This window comes from Festucalex cinctus, chromosome 6, assembly GCF_051991245.1.
Source record: "Festucalex cinctus isolate MCC-2025b chromosome 6, RoL_Fcin_1.0, whole genome shotgun sequence".
Taxonomy (NCBI): Eukaryota; Metazoa; Chordata; class Actinopteri; order Syngnathiformes; family Syngnathidae; genus Festucalex; species Festucalex cinctus.
In genome coordinates, this window is record NC_135416.1 from 4,080,657 (window position 1) to 4,099,611 (window position 18,955).

The 18,955-nt window shown below is 39.6% G+C and overlaps 1 protein-coding gene across 12 annotated transcripts in view; it reads left to right on the top strand.

Annotated features, from left to right (window-relative positions):
• Window positions 1–18,955, top strand: part of LOC144021325 (uncharacterized) — a 46,396-nt gene that overhangs the window by 24,431 nt on the left and 3,010 nt on the right. For 3 of the 12 annotated variants that reach the window (XM_077525520.1, XM_077525523.1, XM_077525524.1), the window contains exons 1-3: window positions 3,013–3,506; window positions 4,540–4,659; window positions 6,787–6,895. In XM_077525520.1, coding sequence (XP_077381646.1) covers window positions 3,411–3,506; window positions 4,540–4,659; window positions 6,787–6,895 — 325 coding nt within the window. In that variant the 5' untranslated portion in view covers window positions 3,013–3,410. The other 9 variants (XM_077525525.1, XM_077525521.1, XM_077525527.1 and 6 more) reach the window with 6 other exon arrangements.

The window sequence follows — 18,955 nt, forward strand, 5'->3', positions numbered from 1 at the left end:
TAGCTGATCTCTTGTTGTCCGGAAAAATATTTTTTATATAACTGGTCAATATGAGAGAATCAAGTTGGAATATTAATATTAAAAAAAAACAATAATGACGAAAGTTACAATATTATGAGAAAAAAGGCATAATTTTGTGAGCACAAAATGGGTAAAGCTACCAGAATATGGCAAACATCATTAATGTTGCAGGAATTAAGTCGTAAAGATAACAAAAAGGAAGTTGTAATTATACAAGAAAAAAAGTTGCAAAGTTACATGGGGAAAATAAAAATTGTAAGCTATGATAAAGAAGTTTTATGGTTACGAGAAAAAACACCAGAATTTGTGATAGAAAATCATACTATTACGATTAAATATTTGTAATGCTACACAAAATTAGTTATGTTACAACAAGAAAACTGGTAGGAAATGGTGAGAATAAAGTTGTAAATTACTAGGAAAGATGTCACAGATGTATTTTCGAGAGAGCCCATCTGCGCTTTGGCGCAAATGCTGGCGGATTCTGATTTTTGTATCAGTGTAATGCTTGCTGCTCATTTTTGCCTACTCAGACCAAATCTAACACCATCGCAGGGTAGACAGCCAGTCTAACCAGTTATATTCATAAATATGAGAATTTTTTTTAAATATATTTAAATTATTTCCACCAACGACATAAACAAACGGATAACATCCGTACTGTTTGTATGGCTTTTTAACAAAAACATTTAGAAATAAATACTTCCTTAAAAAACAAATGTGAAAATGTCAAATATGTATTGTGCTGCTGTGTAAACACTTCCAATTGCTATTAAAGTCTGTGTGGAATAAATTGGGCAAAGTGGCTGCACGGGCGCCAGTTTGAGCCGCAGTCATGTTGACAGCTGTGGCAGCCGCGTGGGAAAGCGGGAAGCTCTAATTGAATGGAAAGGCCTTCCCGGCTGCTTCCTCTCCTGTTGGAAGGGATATAAATAGAAGTTTGTGGGAGACTAAAGCGGCGCAAACACTTATTAAAACTGTTTAAAAACACAACAATATCATTTCAAACTTAGAAGTTCCCCCAAATTAAATTTTTTTGCTCTTTTCACCCCTCTAATGGCTGTGACGGACTCATCTCTGTGTACCGTGGAAAATTTCCCCGATCTCTCCTATGTGGGTGAAGGGATTTATGATGGGAGTTTTTGGCCTCATTTCACAATTCTGAAGAGACCAGTCAGTTTACATAGAAACTTATGATATCATGGCTATGCGGCACAGGACCGCTAAGTCTCATGTTGATAACAATTGGAGAACAAAAAGTCATAAAGTCACATCAATAGTGTAAAAATGCTGAGAGAAAATAGTTAAATAGATTGGAGTCAAAAATTGGAAAATTACAAGAAAAATTACTCTTTACTTTTTGATGACAGTTAGTCCAATACATTCTTGTAAGTCGAGTTTTGGTGTACTGAGCTGTCATTCAAGGTATCCAGTGACAGTTAAAAAAAAATAAAAATAAAAAAAAAATAAAAAAGTTGTTTTTTTTTTTCTTGTACTTCTCCCAAGTTCCACATTTGTGACGTTTCCATCACTCTCCTTTTGAAGCCGAGTGTGAAATGGGCTTTAAATCACTTTGGCCGCTCGCAGCCACATTAGCGACTCCCGCGAAAAGGCCGTCTTATCTGTTTGGCTGCAAATGAGCAGAGTCATTATTGCGGCTTTTTTTTTTTTTTGGTTCGGCAAAACGCGGCCCAACCCAAAATCCTCTCAAAGACGGCGAGGCGCGGGGGGGGGGAATTGAATGCGCTGGGGATGTACCAGAGGGCACCTTCCACAATTCAGTCGCAGGCTTCATTTGAAATTTATCTGAAAGTAGAAAACAAAAAAAAAGAAAAAAAGAAAAAGCTCTACCAGCTCCTCCTGGCCATGCAGTTCATTATACGATTATAAGAGGATAGTTCATTCAGTCATTTTCCAAACTGGTCTTCTAGATGCTGTCAGAAAAAAAGGATAATTATTGTAGGGGACATTTTTTGTTCCCTAAGGTTTTTGTGATGTACCAGGGATGGCAAATTGATGCACTTTCAACGAACTGTCAACGGTTCTTGTGAAGAAAAAAAAAAGTGGTCACTTTTTCCATCAAAAGTTTATGTTACCCTTAGTAGCCTACGTTGAATGTGTGCGTGTCTTAGTTAACTATAAGTTTAAGTTGCAAGTTGTTAACATGAAACCGTGACTTTTTTTTGTGGGGCTTATGTTCTTCAAATGTTATTTTCAAAATTTAAAAAAGCTTAAATATAGTACTGGTAGTCCTCGAGTTACGTCGGAGTTCCTTTCCTACGCAAGCGATGTAGCCCGAATTTCGATTTAAGTCAAATTTCCCCATTAGAGTCAATATTTACATCAAAATAATTTGCATTAAAAAAAATCTAAAATACATTAAAATAAAAAAAAACTAAATAAATAAGATGCTGTACTTACCATTACTGCTTAGAGGTGGATGTAAAAGCAGTGGGGAGGCTGATGTGGAAAAAAAGAGGGCTAAAAAGCCAAAGATACTCCCACAAGTGCACAAGCGCTAGCACTAGCTAAAGGCTAAATAGCGGACTAGCCAAAATGGCGGACAGGGCCAAAATGGCGGACCGGGCGTAACCGTTGTAAAGTCGAAACGCTTTAAAGGTGGGTTCAAGGCTATTTTTGTGGCTGCATCTTCCGGGCGGATCATCTTAACGATTGTTTCTCGATCCTGTCAATCAATATGCGTAACGACGTCGTGCGTGCTCGTTCCTAGCCGCGCATGCGCACTTCGAGTGTTTGTAACATGTAGCTAGCTTCGTGGAGTGAGCTTCGGATTCGCCCATTCATCGTTGTCGCTCCACCGAGCTGACGGCGTACTTTGAAAATAGCTGGATATCCGTATGAAGCGAGGCCGGCTGCAGAGACTGATGATGATGATGATGATGATGATGATGATGATGAGGAGCTCGGACGTTAGCGACATTTGAGAGGCGTTTCCCCAAGATGAACAGGAGAGCTGGTAGGATGGTCTTCCCGTACGCAGTTTTTTAAACGTGATAAACAGATTTGGTTTCCACTTTTCGAGAACATCATTGAATCCACCTTTAAATCGAGTGCACCTTAACTCGAGGACTCCCTGTATTCTATTCAATTGTGTTACATTTTATTGCATTAAATGAACTCTAGCGGGGACCTTGGACGCAACAAAAGAGCCCTGTCAGTCACTCCTCAAGTGTGCCTAAAATGAGTGGAGGTCTTCTCCCCAGTAGGGGAGCACGGCCCCTTTAATTACAAGTGCCGGACAAATGTCAGCTGTGGGGGGTTCAGCCGTCATGCGTTTGCGGTCTATCGGCCTCCGGCGGCGCGGCGAGCTTCTCAGTCCTCTTTCTCTCCAAGTCGCTATCTCTGCGTGTTTCTTTGGGAGATAGAAAATGACAGCGTCCCCGCTCTCATCTCATCTGGCTCTCAGGAAACTGTCTGCTGTGATGAATCATCTCATCATGCCGAGATGGAGAAAAGGAGGGGCGGTAGGTAGGAGTATACACATCTCCTGTTTGTTAGGATTTGAAATGTAGCCTTCTTGGCTATTAAAAAAAAAAAAAAAAACTACACAGGGGTGTCTTGAGATACGAGTTGTTTGAAATCCAGGCTGTCATTTGGCTGATTTTTCACTTTGAATTGTAAAGGCAAACTTGAGAGCGTTGTACAGCGCCAGTGAACTCACTTAACAAAAAACACACACTTAATAGTGAAAAAATAGTGAACAGTTCTTAAATAAAATGGCTTCACGCTGTTTATTGTCACTCCCAGTTGAAGTTTACTGTCAAACCAAACAAAGTGAAAAGATTAAACGTTGTGTATTCAAAACAACAACAGCTACCTAAAGAAAGCACTTAGCTGCAAGCTAAATGCTAACAAACGATGGAAAATGCCATTGACATGCGATTGATTAGCATCTCTATGGTGGTTAATGGACATTTGGACACAAATTATGGTCAAGAAAGACAATATCACAATGCTCTGTCTTTTTAAATAGTATCTGCTTGAGATGGTCCTCCAATAAATACTTGTACGACCAAGTGTTACGTATTTTAGTTTAGTGACCTCTATCGGCCATGTTCAATAGCGCAAAAATACTAAAATGAGCCTTGAACCAGGTCCATCTGGTCCGAAGACAAGTGTTTATCTCACTGAGCTATTTGTCCAGTGATTCTTTTAGTGTGGACTACATGTTTTGTTAGTATTGACTACATGTTTTGTATACAACCTCACTGTGCCTTTTCCTAATCTCAACCATTAGTGTGAAGATGTCCAAGATGACGTAAAACTCAACTCTTTCTTTACATGATAAGGTGCTATATAAATAAAGTTGACTTTGCTTAGCTTGTCTGCTTGAAATAGACTGCATGGAGTGGTTGCTATCTTGCTATATGTTAGCATGTTTTTAAGTAACTTGTAGCCTCATAAAAGCCTTTATAAAACCTAGGCAGTTTGATGAGGCAAATGCCGCTTTATGTTTCTCTTTAACCAGTGAGCTTCTGTTGCTCCTCCTCCTCACAGTGCATGCGACACCCCGGGGTAGCGTTTCTGCCAGGTTGGTGGCGTGTTCAGAGCGGGAGCGCCTTAATTAGGCCTCTGATGCGCCAATCAAGGCCTAATAACGGATATGTCTCTGCAGAGGTGAGCTGGCTGTTTACTCATAAAATAAAACATATGAATTCAAGTTGTTGATATGTCACTTTTTTTTGCCCTTACTGCTAGCTCACTATATGTTAGCATACCAGTTGTTCATATTTGAGCATTTTATTAGCTATGTAGGATGCTGCAGTAAAGCAGGTGAAGGCAAAAGAGTGAAATGAAGACAAGCAATCATGTTTATCCAACAGATTCCAACCAAAACATCTAATAACTTCCAATAATCTTATGCAGGTAGGTATAACGTGTTGATGTACTTGGGGTGATTGAAGTTTGTTTGTTTAGTAGGGATGTAACGATATCCAAACATCACGATACGATATTATCACGATATGAAGGTCACGATATGATAATTATCACAATAATATTACGTATATTATGTTCCCCTTAATCTGACCATTATCGTGGATTTTACACATAGAAAGGCCAAAACATGCCTTGTGAAAATTAAACTGCACTAAAAGAAACTAGCCACCAGAGTGTACTAGAACTGCACAAATGGAAATCAACCTAACTTTTTTTAACAGATGTGCTGCTTTTAATATCGTGACATGACGATGACGATATATTGTGGCAGTTTTAATATCACAATATTGCCATTATTGTTACATCCCTAATGTTTAGTATGTGATTGCTTGCATTTTCTGTGCGTATTATGTCTGGACTCTGGAATACTGTAAATAGATAAATAAAAGTTATTAGTTAACCAGCTTCATGTGTCAATAACTTGACATGTTAATGTTTTCTTAGCACACTAGGTTGCTATCTTGTGCTATGTTAGCATAGCAACATTTAGCACGTGATCATTTTCCATTCAAACGCAATTTAGGAATTACTTGTTTTTATTTAAGACATCTTTTATTAGTCCTTCCACTTCAGAGAGAAGATCAATATTGTTGAAATTCTATGGATGAATTTGATCTTTTTTATTATTTCCACAAATCCCCCGAGCCTGCGCCAAGATGAGGTGTTTGCTCGAGTGGCAGCTTTCAATGTAGCATATATAAATAAAATCAGATGGCTTGGATGTCACAGGCAATTGAAATATGCGGCCTGTGGTAGTAAAAAAAAAAAGATGTAATCGCACTGGCCCTTGTGAATAGCTCACATGAATATCTTCTTCATCTCCAAGCTGCTCCTCCCACGCGCTTGTCGTCTGAAGGGCTTTTTCACGCTAAAACACATCATTCTTCTTCACACTCGAGTGATGGTTTCCTCATCTTGACATCCTGCCGGGCCCCGCCGTCTTGTACAGAACCACCACTGTGTGATCTTTGTAGTCGGCCTATGTGGTTGATTCTCCATGGGGGGGGTGTTCTTTTTTTTTATTTTTATTATTATTCTGCAGAAGGGGGATAATTGTAGAATGGCATATCCAATCTGACAACCACATACGTGGCAGTACTGTAAGAGGCTGCCACCTACAGCACCAGAATGGAACATTGTGGACCATGAGTTAATAATAAAATAATAAATAAATTATTAACAGCAGAATGTGTTTTCCTTCCCTAACTGCCACATAGTCAGATATGGCATTCCCTTTGTTGCATCCAAAAAGTTGTTTGCTAGTAATAGTAACAGTGATAATTGTAATTGTATCAGTAATGGTAGGTGTATTGTTGGTGGTAGTCATAAGAAAAACTATGAAAGACAGTATGTCTGATCGCAATTCCACCACCCGCCATATCCACCAGTGCTAATTGCTACATGCTTCCTGCTAGCAAAGTAGCCCGTCATGTCTCAATGTTGCCAGTTTGTTGACAAATGTGATTAGATTAGCTTTGAATAAAGTATTCCCTAGCTACAATAATGGAATTCTGTTTTTAATTGACGTGACAGTAATGACGAAGCACTTGAAGAAGAAAAATTAAATCTTTCTTGTGACAAAATATAGTTTTGTTGTTGTATTTGCGTAGCATTTCCACCACGTTTTGTGACTGCTACTTTTAATTTTTATTGCTTATTCGCACAGATGGCCAGTGCTAATACGATCCGTTAGAAGAGACATCGAAATTAGCCATGAATGGCTTTCTGCTAGCTAGCTGCTAGCAGAAAGCCCGAAAAACTATAAACATGAACGTGTCTCACTGACCACTTTACTGTCACCTACAGGACCTGAGTGGAACACTATCCACCGGTACTAATTCTACCGTCAAGCAGACAGCACAAAACTTAACAGGAAACAATAACATGTCTCAGTGCCCCAAACTTGTTGACAAAGGTGAGTAAACAAACTTTGAAAAATGTCCTAATGATGCCACGGCGTGACGGTAATCTTGAAGAGTGTCTTCACCGTCCTCGGCTGCGTAATAAACACATTTCCCCGTCACCTTCGTCTCTGTAAAAATGATGGATGAGGAGGCTTTTTCTTTCCTTTCGGCAAAGCAATTATTAGCTACGGAGATTGAGATGAATCACACTTTTATGTCGAGGTGTTGGGGAAGGGTAAAACACAAAGTCAGCTGCTCCCCGCGGTCGTACGCCAAAGTTAAGACGGGACCCCAGGAGAGTGACGTTTGATCGCCTTTAGATGACATCATCAGACATCGAGGATTAAGAGGCCTTGGGTTAAATTAACGTGAAAGAGTTTCGAGAGGATGTGCAAAAGTTTTCCCGCTTAAAGTCGTGATACAACAGCGAGTGCATTATTCATGGCATCTGCTCACCTTTAAAGGTGACGGGACGGGAAGCGGCATCCGGCCTTTTTGCCGCTCCATAGGGTCCTGACAAGACGTTATCCTGTTAGGACACATCTCCATGAAAAACGGAGCCTTGAAAGTTAGGAAAAAAATAGCCGATGACACCAGTTTCATCAATTGACATAATTTGGTAAGCATGTCTATACAGAAAAAAGTGTCACCATTCGTGACCAAAAGTAAACTTGGGTTTTTGGGTTGAGGCAGCCATTTTGGGTGAATTTAGGGCTCGTTTGGCCCTCGCTTTGACTAGGGGATTTACAGCCCATGCCATGTAATGTCAGCAGAGTATAATGTCAACATTTATTTGCTGAGCGTTTTGAGGATTCGCCGTGAAAAAGGTGGCCCGAGTACCTGTTCGTCGCTGAGTGTAGTTTTCTGATTTCCTTGTAGGTGTTTCTAACAGTTCATTCCAGGTATCATTTGTTTCTGTATCATATGTAGGTTGCTCACCCCCTGCGCATAGACCCGATCCGCATTTATCCTCCACTCATTCGTCAACTATTTGGAAAAGCTCAAGGGGGGAAAAAAAAAAGAAAAAAAGAAACTGGGATGAGAGATGCCGCCGGGGGCGCTTTGCTACACTTCACAGGCAGCCGTCTAATTACTTTTCTTCCTAACTAACTAACGAGGACTCTCAGAACAGCAGGGGGAACAACAAATATCTTACAGCCCCTGCAGAATCCCCCCACATGCTATATATGCTCTTTCATAAACAAAGTATTAAATAAGAATCAAAAAGAAAGTCAAGAGGCAAGTGATATAAAACATTTACAGTGAGGCTGCCTTATTCGTAGAGGTCGGGGATCAAGCATAGACATGAATAGTAAGTTATGGACCCCTGACACTTAAAATGTTGCCTATGTAAATGATTTAAGCAGTAAATGACCCAACTATAATCCCAGAACACTTTATTTTTTTTCAATAATAATAGCAAATACTATAAAATAAAATCTTGTTGCTCTGCTCATTTTTTTGTGTTTTTGTTGTTGTTGTTGTTTTGCTTTAGTTGTGAGCAAAAATGTGAGTTAAGTGTCCACTAGCTTTATTCTAACACAAAAGGCAATACGTGGGCTGACGAAACAAGCGTAGATGTTGTCGTCATTATTAAAACTTTAAAAATCAAGCCTGTATTCATTCCTCTGTGAAAACAATTAGCTTAGGTAAGACAGTCTTCTTCTGTGTTTCTTCATTAATATGTGTCATATATATATATATATGTATTATACTGCCCTCTGGTGGCCAAGGTTCACACATCAGATTGAGTGCACGATGCCCTTAGTACATAAACTGTTTAATTCTCTACATTTTATTTAAGTTTGTATGTTTTTTTATGCTGCCGGAAGTGATTAGTAGCATTTCAATAGGGAAAGATGATTTGCCATATGATTTTGAATGCGGTCGCATAAGTGCGTTATAAGTACGTCGCAAGTCAAGACACCGAGTGGGTGAGTTTGCGAATAGTGAGTCACGAATCAGCGTTGACTGACTTTTATGTATATACACTTAGCTATTAGTTACATTTAATTTCACAGCACATAAAGCCGGCCGTTATTAGTTTTTCCCCCCCACAGTGTGACGCGTGCTCAAAAGCTCGTCAGCCATGGAATATGCGATACCTTGGAATTATTGGAAATCAAATCGTGAAACAATAAAGCCCATCTGCCTGCCGCCAGCCCACCCACTCACTCACTCACTCACTCACTCACTCACTCACTCACTCACTCACTCACTCCCTTCTCTTCAAACAACCTCTGTTATCATTCTGTCCTCGTCTTAATGCTTCTCAAGATAAGCCACGACAGCTATTTGGTTTGTTTTTCTAAAATGAAAGTGATTTGTTTCTTTGCTTCCTCAACGCCGTTATCTTCACCTGCGTGTAAAAGGTGGGAAATTTTACTGGTGTCTAATGTGTAAAGTGCAGCATAAAAGCATCTTAATTAGCAAATAGCGCACATCAGTCCCTGCAAATGTGACATTTATTGGCAGCCGGCGTCTTGGAATGCAACAAAATGACTCAAACAAAATGAATTTCTGCCTCAAATGGGCAATATTTCACGCTTTTGATTTTCCAAAATGTGTGAATGGCTGACTGTGATTAAAGTCATAACCAGGCTGACTGATGACAGGATGCAGCAGCCGCTGTCCATCATCTGCATTAACTGGTCACATCATTAGGTACACCATGCACACATTTTATGACGTCGACCCAGTTCAAGAGAAGTAGCATACTGTCATGACTGGTTCATATCAGGGTTAAGTTTGGGTCATGCAAGGGTTATGTTTGGGTCATGACCGTGAGGTCAAGTGTCTGTTCTGAACGGTTGTAACCATCATCTGGTTTCAACTGGAAAAACGCTATGTGATTTCAGGAGCTATGTGATGTCAAGAATCTTTTATGCACTTATATTTTCAAGGTCCTCTCCCTTAAGCCCTAATTTTAACAACAACAACAACAACAACAACAACAAATTGAAAAACTGGATTATGCAGTACAGTACAATCCTGTCATCCCACATAGACACTTCCCACGCATCGTTTAAGCAACTCAGTACTGCAATTAAATGGCAAAAGTGTTGCACGCTGCCTCCATGATTGAGGATGCTAATTAAGACCTTGTGGGGAGTGCGTGACATTTCCACGCCAGAGAGGCCGAGCGTAATGAGGGTCGACGCTGACAGCACGGGCTTCTCGGGACACTCGTTCAAACAGAACCTGCTTTTTATTGATCGTGACGGCGAGCGGAATATTGACAATAGGAGGCACACGCTTCTCTACACTGCGCACGTCTTTTGTTTTATGGCCACGCATAAAACATAGACAAGCAATCTAGCGGCACGGCCAAACAATGACAGATTGTTTGTTGTGCACCTTTCTTTTCATAGAGCGACGGTACACAAAAGATTGCGTCTCTCCGTCCTGTTTCACCGTAAAAAGATGGTTTGGGTGTGAAAAGCTCAGAGAAAAAGTTTATTACTATGCTTACTAGTTAATTAGTTGGTTAGTTTGATAGCATTTTTGCCTGTTTAATTGTGTCTTGGAAAACGACATAAGCAACTCACTCAAAAACCTTTTATGCATACCACAAACTAAAACTAATACTAAAACTAAAGAAACCTAAACTAAAACAAAGCATTTTCAAAAAAAATAAATACAAACTTGCAAAATTGGTAAGAAAAAAATAATTGAAAATAACCAAATTTAAAAAACAAAAGCCAAAACGAAATAAAAAATAACAAATGCAAAATCCAAAACTTCACATCTGAAAAAAGACGCAAATTTCTTTTTTAGCTATTTTACTTGCTAGTTAGTTATCCTCTTAATTATTTAGCTAGTTCGCTTTTTGTTAATTGGGTGTCATAAAGCAACATAACGAAAAACTTATACCATATTTTTCAGTTTATAAATCACACTAGTTAAAAAAATGCATCACGAAGAAGGGAAAAACATTTGTACAGAGATGTGAAGACTTTTTATATCCTCTGTACAGTCAAATTATTGAATGTGTTTTTCACATCATTTGTGAAGTTTATTCTGAAGAAAATCTGACTTTTTTTTTTTTCCCCAAGTAAATTCTAGCGTTGCACAGCAGGGTTTGTTTGTGCGACTGTATGATTTATGTTGCTTTCATTGGTCCCCCTAAATCCAATGCATTCCGCCTGCAGGGGGTCCTGAATTAGCCTCGTTGAGCTGTCAAACTGAGCCACGGGGTTGGTAATATATATATATTTTTTTAAAGAATATGCTGGCTGCTCTACTATGCGTTTCTTCTTCTTAGAAACACGCAGTTAAAGTGTCACAAAAAGCACATTGGGTAGAACAAAATCTCCCCATGGTACCGATGCTGCGTTTTGGAAAATTTGTAAATCAGAATTTTCGATTACAATTGTTGCCGCAATATCCTGCTTGTGTTAGGCATGTGATGAAGTCCGTGTAATCCAAGAAGAAAAATCAGGATATTTCATCAATGGTTAAGTAAAAAATAAACATAACCAAAATACATTAGGTTTTTTTTTTTTTTTTTTTTTTTTATTATAGTGTTACAGGAATGAAACATAAAAATATGAGATGGTAAAAGAATAAAAATACCCAAAAACTTTATTCACCATTAGTGTTAAAGTCAGCAAATGACATTCAAATCAATTTGAAAATGTTGCGCTTTTCTGAAAAATACAACATAGTCCAACAGATGAAAAATCCAAATGGTAAATTGTGAATGGAGTGCACTTATATATCACTTTATCTTCATCATGTTTAAAAAGCCATGTTGGGTTATCTCATATTCAAACATATCGGAGAGTAGATTACACCGAAGCACTGACGCAGTGTATCAACCCACGGAAAGGTTTTCCCTTTTAGCTTAAAATAATTGACTTCTATCTCCAGGATTCCACACGGTAACTTGGCTAACGGCAGAGCCCAGCATGTTTTTTTTTTTTGCTCTTTTGTCCCATGTTATATCCATCCCCTTTACGCTGCGCTAGCATCTACCCAGCTAGCTAGCTAGTGCTAAGCTAGTTCATCCCTCAGACGTGGCGTCCAACTTGGCTAACTCGCTTTTGTTTGTTGCTACGACAGCATGAGAGGCCAACAGTGAGTCGCGATATACTGCCTAGCTGGGCTTTATTGGCTCAATGCTAAAAAAAAAAAAAATTTAATTTAATGCTTATTGCTAAAATGCTAATTCTCAGTAAACGTGTCGAAGAAATGTATAACGTTACGAGACTAGTCGAAATATGATGGGTTCATTTTGCAGTATCTTGGTGTCGAAGAGGCTACAGGAACTGATGGGCTAACAAAAAGAAAAAAGGCGGGGCCATGACAGGAAGTAATAGTCCGGAGTAAAAGTCTTGCTAAGACAAACTGTATACTTGTATAATCGTTACAAATCATCGCCCGGAGCGTTGATGCGCTCCCAATAAATTAGAGATGAGGTCAGCGTTAACACTTGGTGTAATTTATTCACCCACCAGACAAGAAAATGTCGCTGCCTCATGTTTTAATTATGCTCGCTGCCATAGCTATTTTACTCCTTCTGCGTGCATGTGTATGAAGTCCCTATTTATTAGAGGTGGGAATCTTGGGGCACCTCACGATTCGATTGCGATTACGATTCAGAGGCGACGATTCGATTATAAAACGATTATTGATTTCCCCCCAGGCAGCAGAAAAAAAACAATGTATTTTGGCGCTTTTAATGTTTCGTACATTAGTTACAAAAATAGTACAAAAGTCCTCTCAGACCTAAATAAACTACTATTTCAGTATCAAGTTAACAGTTCAAAACAGTAAATAAAATACTCAAGTCCTCATTCTGTAACAACAGCTTTTAAGTATATTCAGTCTTCAACAGAATAAAACATAGCATTGAGCAAAAATATATTATTTTTATCCACTCAAAAGTGCACTGAGGTATAAATGAAAGACAATGTGAACTACTACTTCAATACAAATGCCTTAAAAAAAAAAAGTGCTTTCCTGCTTTTTAAGTTGTGTAAAGATGAACATGTAAACATTAAAGTTTCTCAGAGGTACAAAAAAAAAAAAACCCTCAAGTGCTTTTCTGCTTTTTAACTTGTGTAAACATGAACGTGTAAACATTAATGGGATCGTTCGGCTTTTTTAACATGAATCTCAATTTGATCCTCACCTCCCGTGTGTGCGATCAGCGCTGACTACGGCGTTGGACGAGAGGAAAATAGTCCAGCAAGCTGGCTGGGGTCTCGGAAATAAAGCGTTTTTCTTCTAAAAACTATTTGTTTTCAAAAGCGTGATACATTTCCACCACAATACTCTTTTCTGAATAAAGTCAGACGCCATTACCGCCAGCCACTACTTTTCTGTTCGTTCGTTCGTATCACTGCGCGGCGCCCTGTAGAACGCTAACCGACGCACTGCAGCCAGCTAGCTGATACTTCCGCCTGAAGTTGTTTGCCTTTTCGGAGCAGGTCTGATCTCACGAAGAGGTGGGTTGGTCAGCTCAGCCATGCTTGTTGTTGTTTTGAATCTCGAGGCGTGAGTTGTGGATGTGTACTCTCGGTCCGTCCCAAAAAGCGTCCCGAAGACCGCGCGCGCTACTGCGTTTCAGTTCCGCGTACTTTTCGCTCGTTTCGCTTCCCTTGGCATATTTATATAATCGGAATTTGGACATTTGTGAATCGTTCTCGATTGTTGCACGGCCGAATCGTGAATAATCTAAGAATCGGAAATTTTGCACACCTCTACTATTTATACATTTTTGACCCTGTGTATGTGTCCATGTTTCTTTTTGTGTCCCTGTTTTTGGATATCGGCCTACGTGTCCCCATTGGTTGTGTCTTTGTATGTACTTGTCACTCTGTCTGTGTGCACCGACTTCAATTTCAGTCTTAGGGCTTTCCAAATAGGTGACCGCACGATAAACGCCCTTCCCTGAATGCTAATCCCGGCACCCAAGCTCTGGAATGACGTTCTAGGCCGTCAAAGTCGGATCGTTCCATCTGCGCCTGAATTGATTGGTCCCTCTCCGAGCCGTCTCTTCGGTGCGGCTGGGCCTCGCATGATTGAGGTGCATCCTAATGACGTCCCGCAGGCCAGGTGCCGTTATTGAAGGCGGGCGCGGCGTCATGAGCGGCAGATAACTGGAAATTGAAATTCCTTCGGAAAAATAAATAAATAAATAATTCCATGAGGTGATCTTGCCAGGCCAAAATGGAAAAGGAAAGGCAAGGAAGTTAAAAACGAGAATGCTGGTTAGCCAATCAAAACACTGCATAGTAATCCCCAAATTCAAGTTCAAATCAGCCTTCTACGCATAACATCAGAACGGAAGAATCCGATTGGACGCTTGGAAGCCACACAGTGATCTATTTTGTTTGAGAGACATTTTGAACAGTAAGAAGATAATATTTTGTCTATGATTAATGTGATAACTTCATTATTGTCCACTTGTAACTTCATTATTATTGCCGCTTAACAACCAGCTTTAAAAAATGACTCCTCCTGGGGTATATATTGTCTGATTCCACACTGCTTACAGTATTTGCACAATTTAACGTTTAATATCAACTTTTCCCCATTCATTTTCAATTTGACAGACATTGAACTTTTTCTTCATATCACTTTCCACGCCCACTTCCATACATATAAACTTATCATTATTACCAGGTGCTCGGTGGCACAGTTGGTAAAGTGCATTGTCCAGTAACGAGGAGGTCATAATTTCATAATTTATCTCTTAATTTACTTCATAAGCATTCTACATGCATTCAAATCTTAGCATTCAGCTTTCAGCATTCCCACGCAATTTCGCCAGAAATTGCACTTAGTCTAGTTTTTCATGAACAGTTAATACCTTTAAAAACTAATTTTGCCACTTGCTGTCGACTGAAGATGACATCACCGCACAGGTGATGAGGAAATACGTCACGACCAATTATGGCTCAGGTGATGTAAGTTATCAAATTAATTCTGGACAAAATATTAACTTTTTACTGCTGAAAATGGCTCAATGAGTCAAGTATCCCTTTACGATAAAATGTTTAGACACAAAAGGATTTTTCAGCATTCTCAAAAACATTGTGTTGTTTTGTATCAATCATCATGGATTAATGAATGCTTAGTTCTCAGCATTTATGCAAAAAGCTGTACTGGGCTACAGGATTACAAGATTCACAGCATTTGCATATATTTATGTTTGAAGCGAGTCTTCATATAAAGCAGCATGTTTTGGTTCTTACATCCTCATTAATTTTTGGGGCGCACGCCAAGGTTATAGTGAATTATTGATTCACACTTCACAGCATTCACTCTGACACGGTGAATACGCTATAATGTTGTCATACTTTAAATAGAGGATGTAAATGGTTGGTTGTCAGCATTCATACCAAAATAAGTTGTATGAATGATATGTTTATGTTCTCTGCATTTGCTGTACATGCAGTATGGGGAATACTATTATACGGTGCATAATAGCAACAAAAAAGACGTGAATGCTCGGTGATCAGCATTATACAAATGTATGCATGTCTGTCTATCTGTCTGCAATGAATCACACGTTGGCTCTTTGGGCGCTTGTGTGACTTTGACAGAAAACAACATCCCTAAAAAATAAAAGGAGGCGCATTTAAGCCTTTTATTGTCGTACATAAAAGCGGCCATTACGGACACAATGTCACCCTCCTTCGTCCGGAATTAATGGAGCCGGTCCAGGAAAGATGGCCGCCATTAACGGGAGGGAGCAAGAAGGCAGGATGCTCCGCGTGGTGACAAGTTCATTGCTGTGTCACAACCTTCAACGAGCATCTAAGACGCTTTATTACGGGAGGGTAGGATTCTCGACTTAATAATGTTCGAGATTTCAAGATCTTTTTTTCTTTGGTGCCATCTTGTGGTATTTTAGTGCCAAGGAAATATGAGATTTATGATGTGCTTTGCCGACATATAAATGTGTTTGTGTCAGGGCTCAGTCCCTGCACTGTATTATTTTTTTTTACTTTCCTATAACCAAGTTCTGCTACATCTGCACCAAAAGTAACTCACCTCTGTTTGTTATTATTTTTGTTGTAATCGCACTAGCTAGCTAGCTAGCAGGCTTGATACTACGACAAAACCAATACAATTTGGATTTGAACCGAATTGTTCACACTGGATGACAGTAAATCTTGTGGGGCTTCATCTCAGGTGGCAAAGATGCAAATTGCATGTTTTTTTTTGTTTGTTTTTTTTGGGGGGGTGGGGGGAGCAATGCAAGTAGACTGTAACCAGCAAAGTCCCTCCAGTTCCGTCTCTGGCATTTTGACTACGGCCCACTTGATGATGTTTGAGTTTGCGATCTATGTTCAAAATTGATTAATGGACTGGCCCTTCTAAATTGTGGACCATGCAGTCTCTTGTGGTAAAATGTAGGAAAATAATCATGAAAAAGGACTGCATCGGCCCCAAAAGAGGTTGGCCCACCGGGCATCTGCCCTGTATGCCAGATGGCCAGCCCAGCCCTGTTTATTATCCAGCTTCAAAATGAGACATTTGACTTGATTTTAATTTTATTTCATCCATCCACTTACCTCACACCAGGCTGTTTGTGAAATAAACAAAAATCCAAGCAGACTGAATAAATGAAGCAGGGTCTTTAGGGACTAGCCCAAAAAAGCTGCTAATCGCCTATTCATCCAAACATTTTACACAGAGCGGCTGCGCCCCAAATTTCCTTAAAATGTGCACAAAGTATGCAAAAAAATATGCTAAAAGCGCTGACGCGCCGGGACTGTTAGTCTAATTTCACCACTTTCACGTCCCGGTGTGTGTTGTCGGGAAATTTTGTCGCTTAATTACACGGGAAGATGGCGTTTTGTTTTGTTTTGTTTTCCTTCCCTGACTTTTCACATCATTGACTTTACTTCAGATTATTGATACATTGCAGCATATTATTCTGATGCCCCTAGAGGCTGTAAGCGGCTTTGCCCTTCTGGGAATTCTGTGTCAAAGTTTTGGTTCAATCATTTTAGGGCTGATTTCCATGAAAAAGGGGCCTGAGGAGTTTGGAAAAATTAGCCACTGGCAACCAATTAAATGAATGATATGAAGAAGAGGCTTGTGAAGTTGCAAATTTTGTTAAAAAAAAATTAAAAATTAAAATAAAAATAGCCCCCGGCACCAGTTCCATCAATTAATACAAAATTGGGAGGACATACCAAAAAGGTCTCAAGGACCCAAGCCCAAAATTGAACAGGAGGTCGGCCATTTTGATTTAAAGGAGACATTTTTGGGCAGATTCAATCAAAATGGCGCAAAGAAAGTTTTTCTAAATTATCCCCATCACTAGATTCACCGATCGACATTAAATATGGTGGACATGTCTCATAACAAAACACGTGGAAAATTCTCACGGATCCATGCTCTAATACAACAGGAAGTCAGCCATTTTGGGAGCAAATTTTGTTAAAATTTAGCCTGGGAATTTTTAAGAAAATAAAAAACCACTGTGTCATGAGATTCAAGGATTGGTCTCAAACAGACGTGCCCAAAATTGAACAGGAAGTTGTACATTTTGGTTTGAGACGGCCATTTTAGGGCTGATTATAGAACCAAATCCTACAAGGGAATTTGGCCTATTGAGCTCCAACCTGGAAGCAGGAAACACTAAATAGTGACGCTTTTTCCAGCTTACGCGCTCTAATATGGACAACGCCAAAGTCTGACGATCATTTTGAAGATTCTCTGCGAAAAAGTGGAAGAAATTATCCCCCGACACCATTTTCAAAGATGAACATTAAATTGGACAGACATGCCGGTGATAATAGGACCCCCGAAAAGTCTGAGAACCTGTGATGATAATTGAACAGGAAGTGACATATCACATTTGGCTTTGCACTCGGCAGAGCTATCAGGGAGATAATAAGCAGTGTCATTTGCAGCAAGTGGTGACCCGACTGGATAAGTGGAATTCCAGTGTTTTTTTGGGGGGGTTTTTTGGGCTGAATGTCGTCTCGTTCATTCCCTTCCAATTCACTCAATTTCTCTCTTGTTTAAAGTCATCCGCTTCGTTAGGCTCTCTTCTAATAAATGTCTCATTTTTTAGCTTCAGCCCCTTCAATTGGCATCAGCTCAGTTCAGCTGACGTTGATTTGTTTGCTTTCCGCTCAGCTCAGAGAAGCCTTGAGAACATACGATATGGCAGTTTTTCTACATTTCACTTAGCGGATAGGTGAAAACTTTGTTTTGCTGGTCACATTTTGATGGCCTAATTCACGTGCTGGTAGCCTACAGGAATCTGCAGCTAATGGGATTATTCAAACAGCTTCTAAAAAAGGGTTGAAGATGGTTTAAAAAAAAAAGTGAGGGGGAAAAATACCCTAAAGGACAATAGAGGCAGTCTGGGCCTCTCCCATCCCATCTGGCCTGTGTTTGGCGGTGGGAACGGACCCCTTCAGTGCCACCACCTGAATAGAAAGGGGTGCGCCGTCGTCTCCTGGCAAGAGTGCCAGTGCCAATGGTTTGGCTTTTGTCTGGTGTTACAACCTCCTGCCCCTCCCCGTATCCCTCGTACCCTGGAAGTTATGCGCCCGTATAACGTAAACACGTGCATTTCGTTCAAGTGCAAATGAGAAAATGGGATTACTTTGTGGACGGGATTGCAGCGGGCTGGATGTTGCTTTGGTTAAATTGCCACCTTCATAAAAGCACTTTAAAAAAAAAAAAAAAAAAGGAGATACAGTGGTACAATTTTTCATCAGCGCTACTGAGGGAGCAGATATAGACCCACATGCACTTCCTAACCCGTTGTATGACAAAAATGCAGTTTTAAATACGGACAAAATACGTACGTGAATAACCAAAATTCACATTTAATTTTACGCACATTAAAATGCAATTGGAAAATTGCAGGTATAGATTGTTTTTAATGATCCCAAATAATATTTCAAAACACACTGATGAACCTCAAATATATTTTAGCCCCCACCCCCACCCCCCATAAAAAATCTAAAAATTACATTTAAAATAATTGTAAAAAACATTTTATTTCCCTTTAAAGGGATACTTTACTTATTTTGCCATGTTTGGCACCCAAACATGAATATTTTGCCTATAATAAATTTGATATTTTC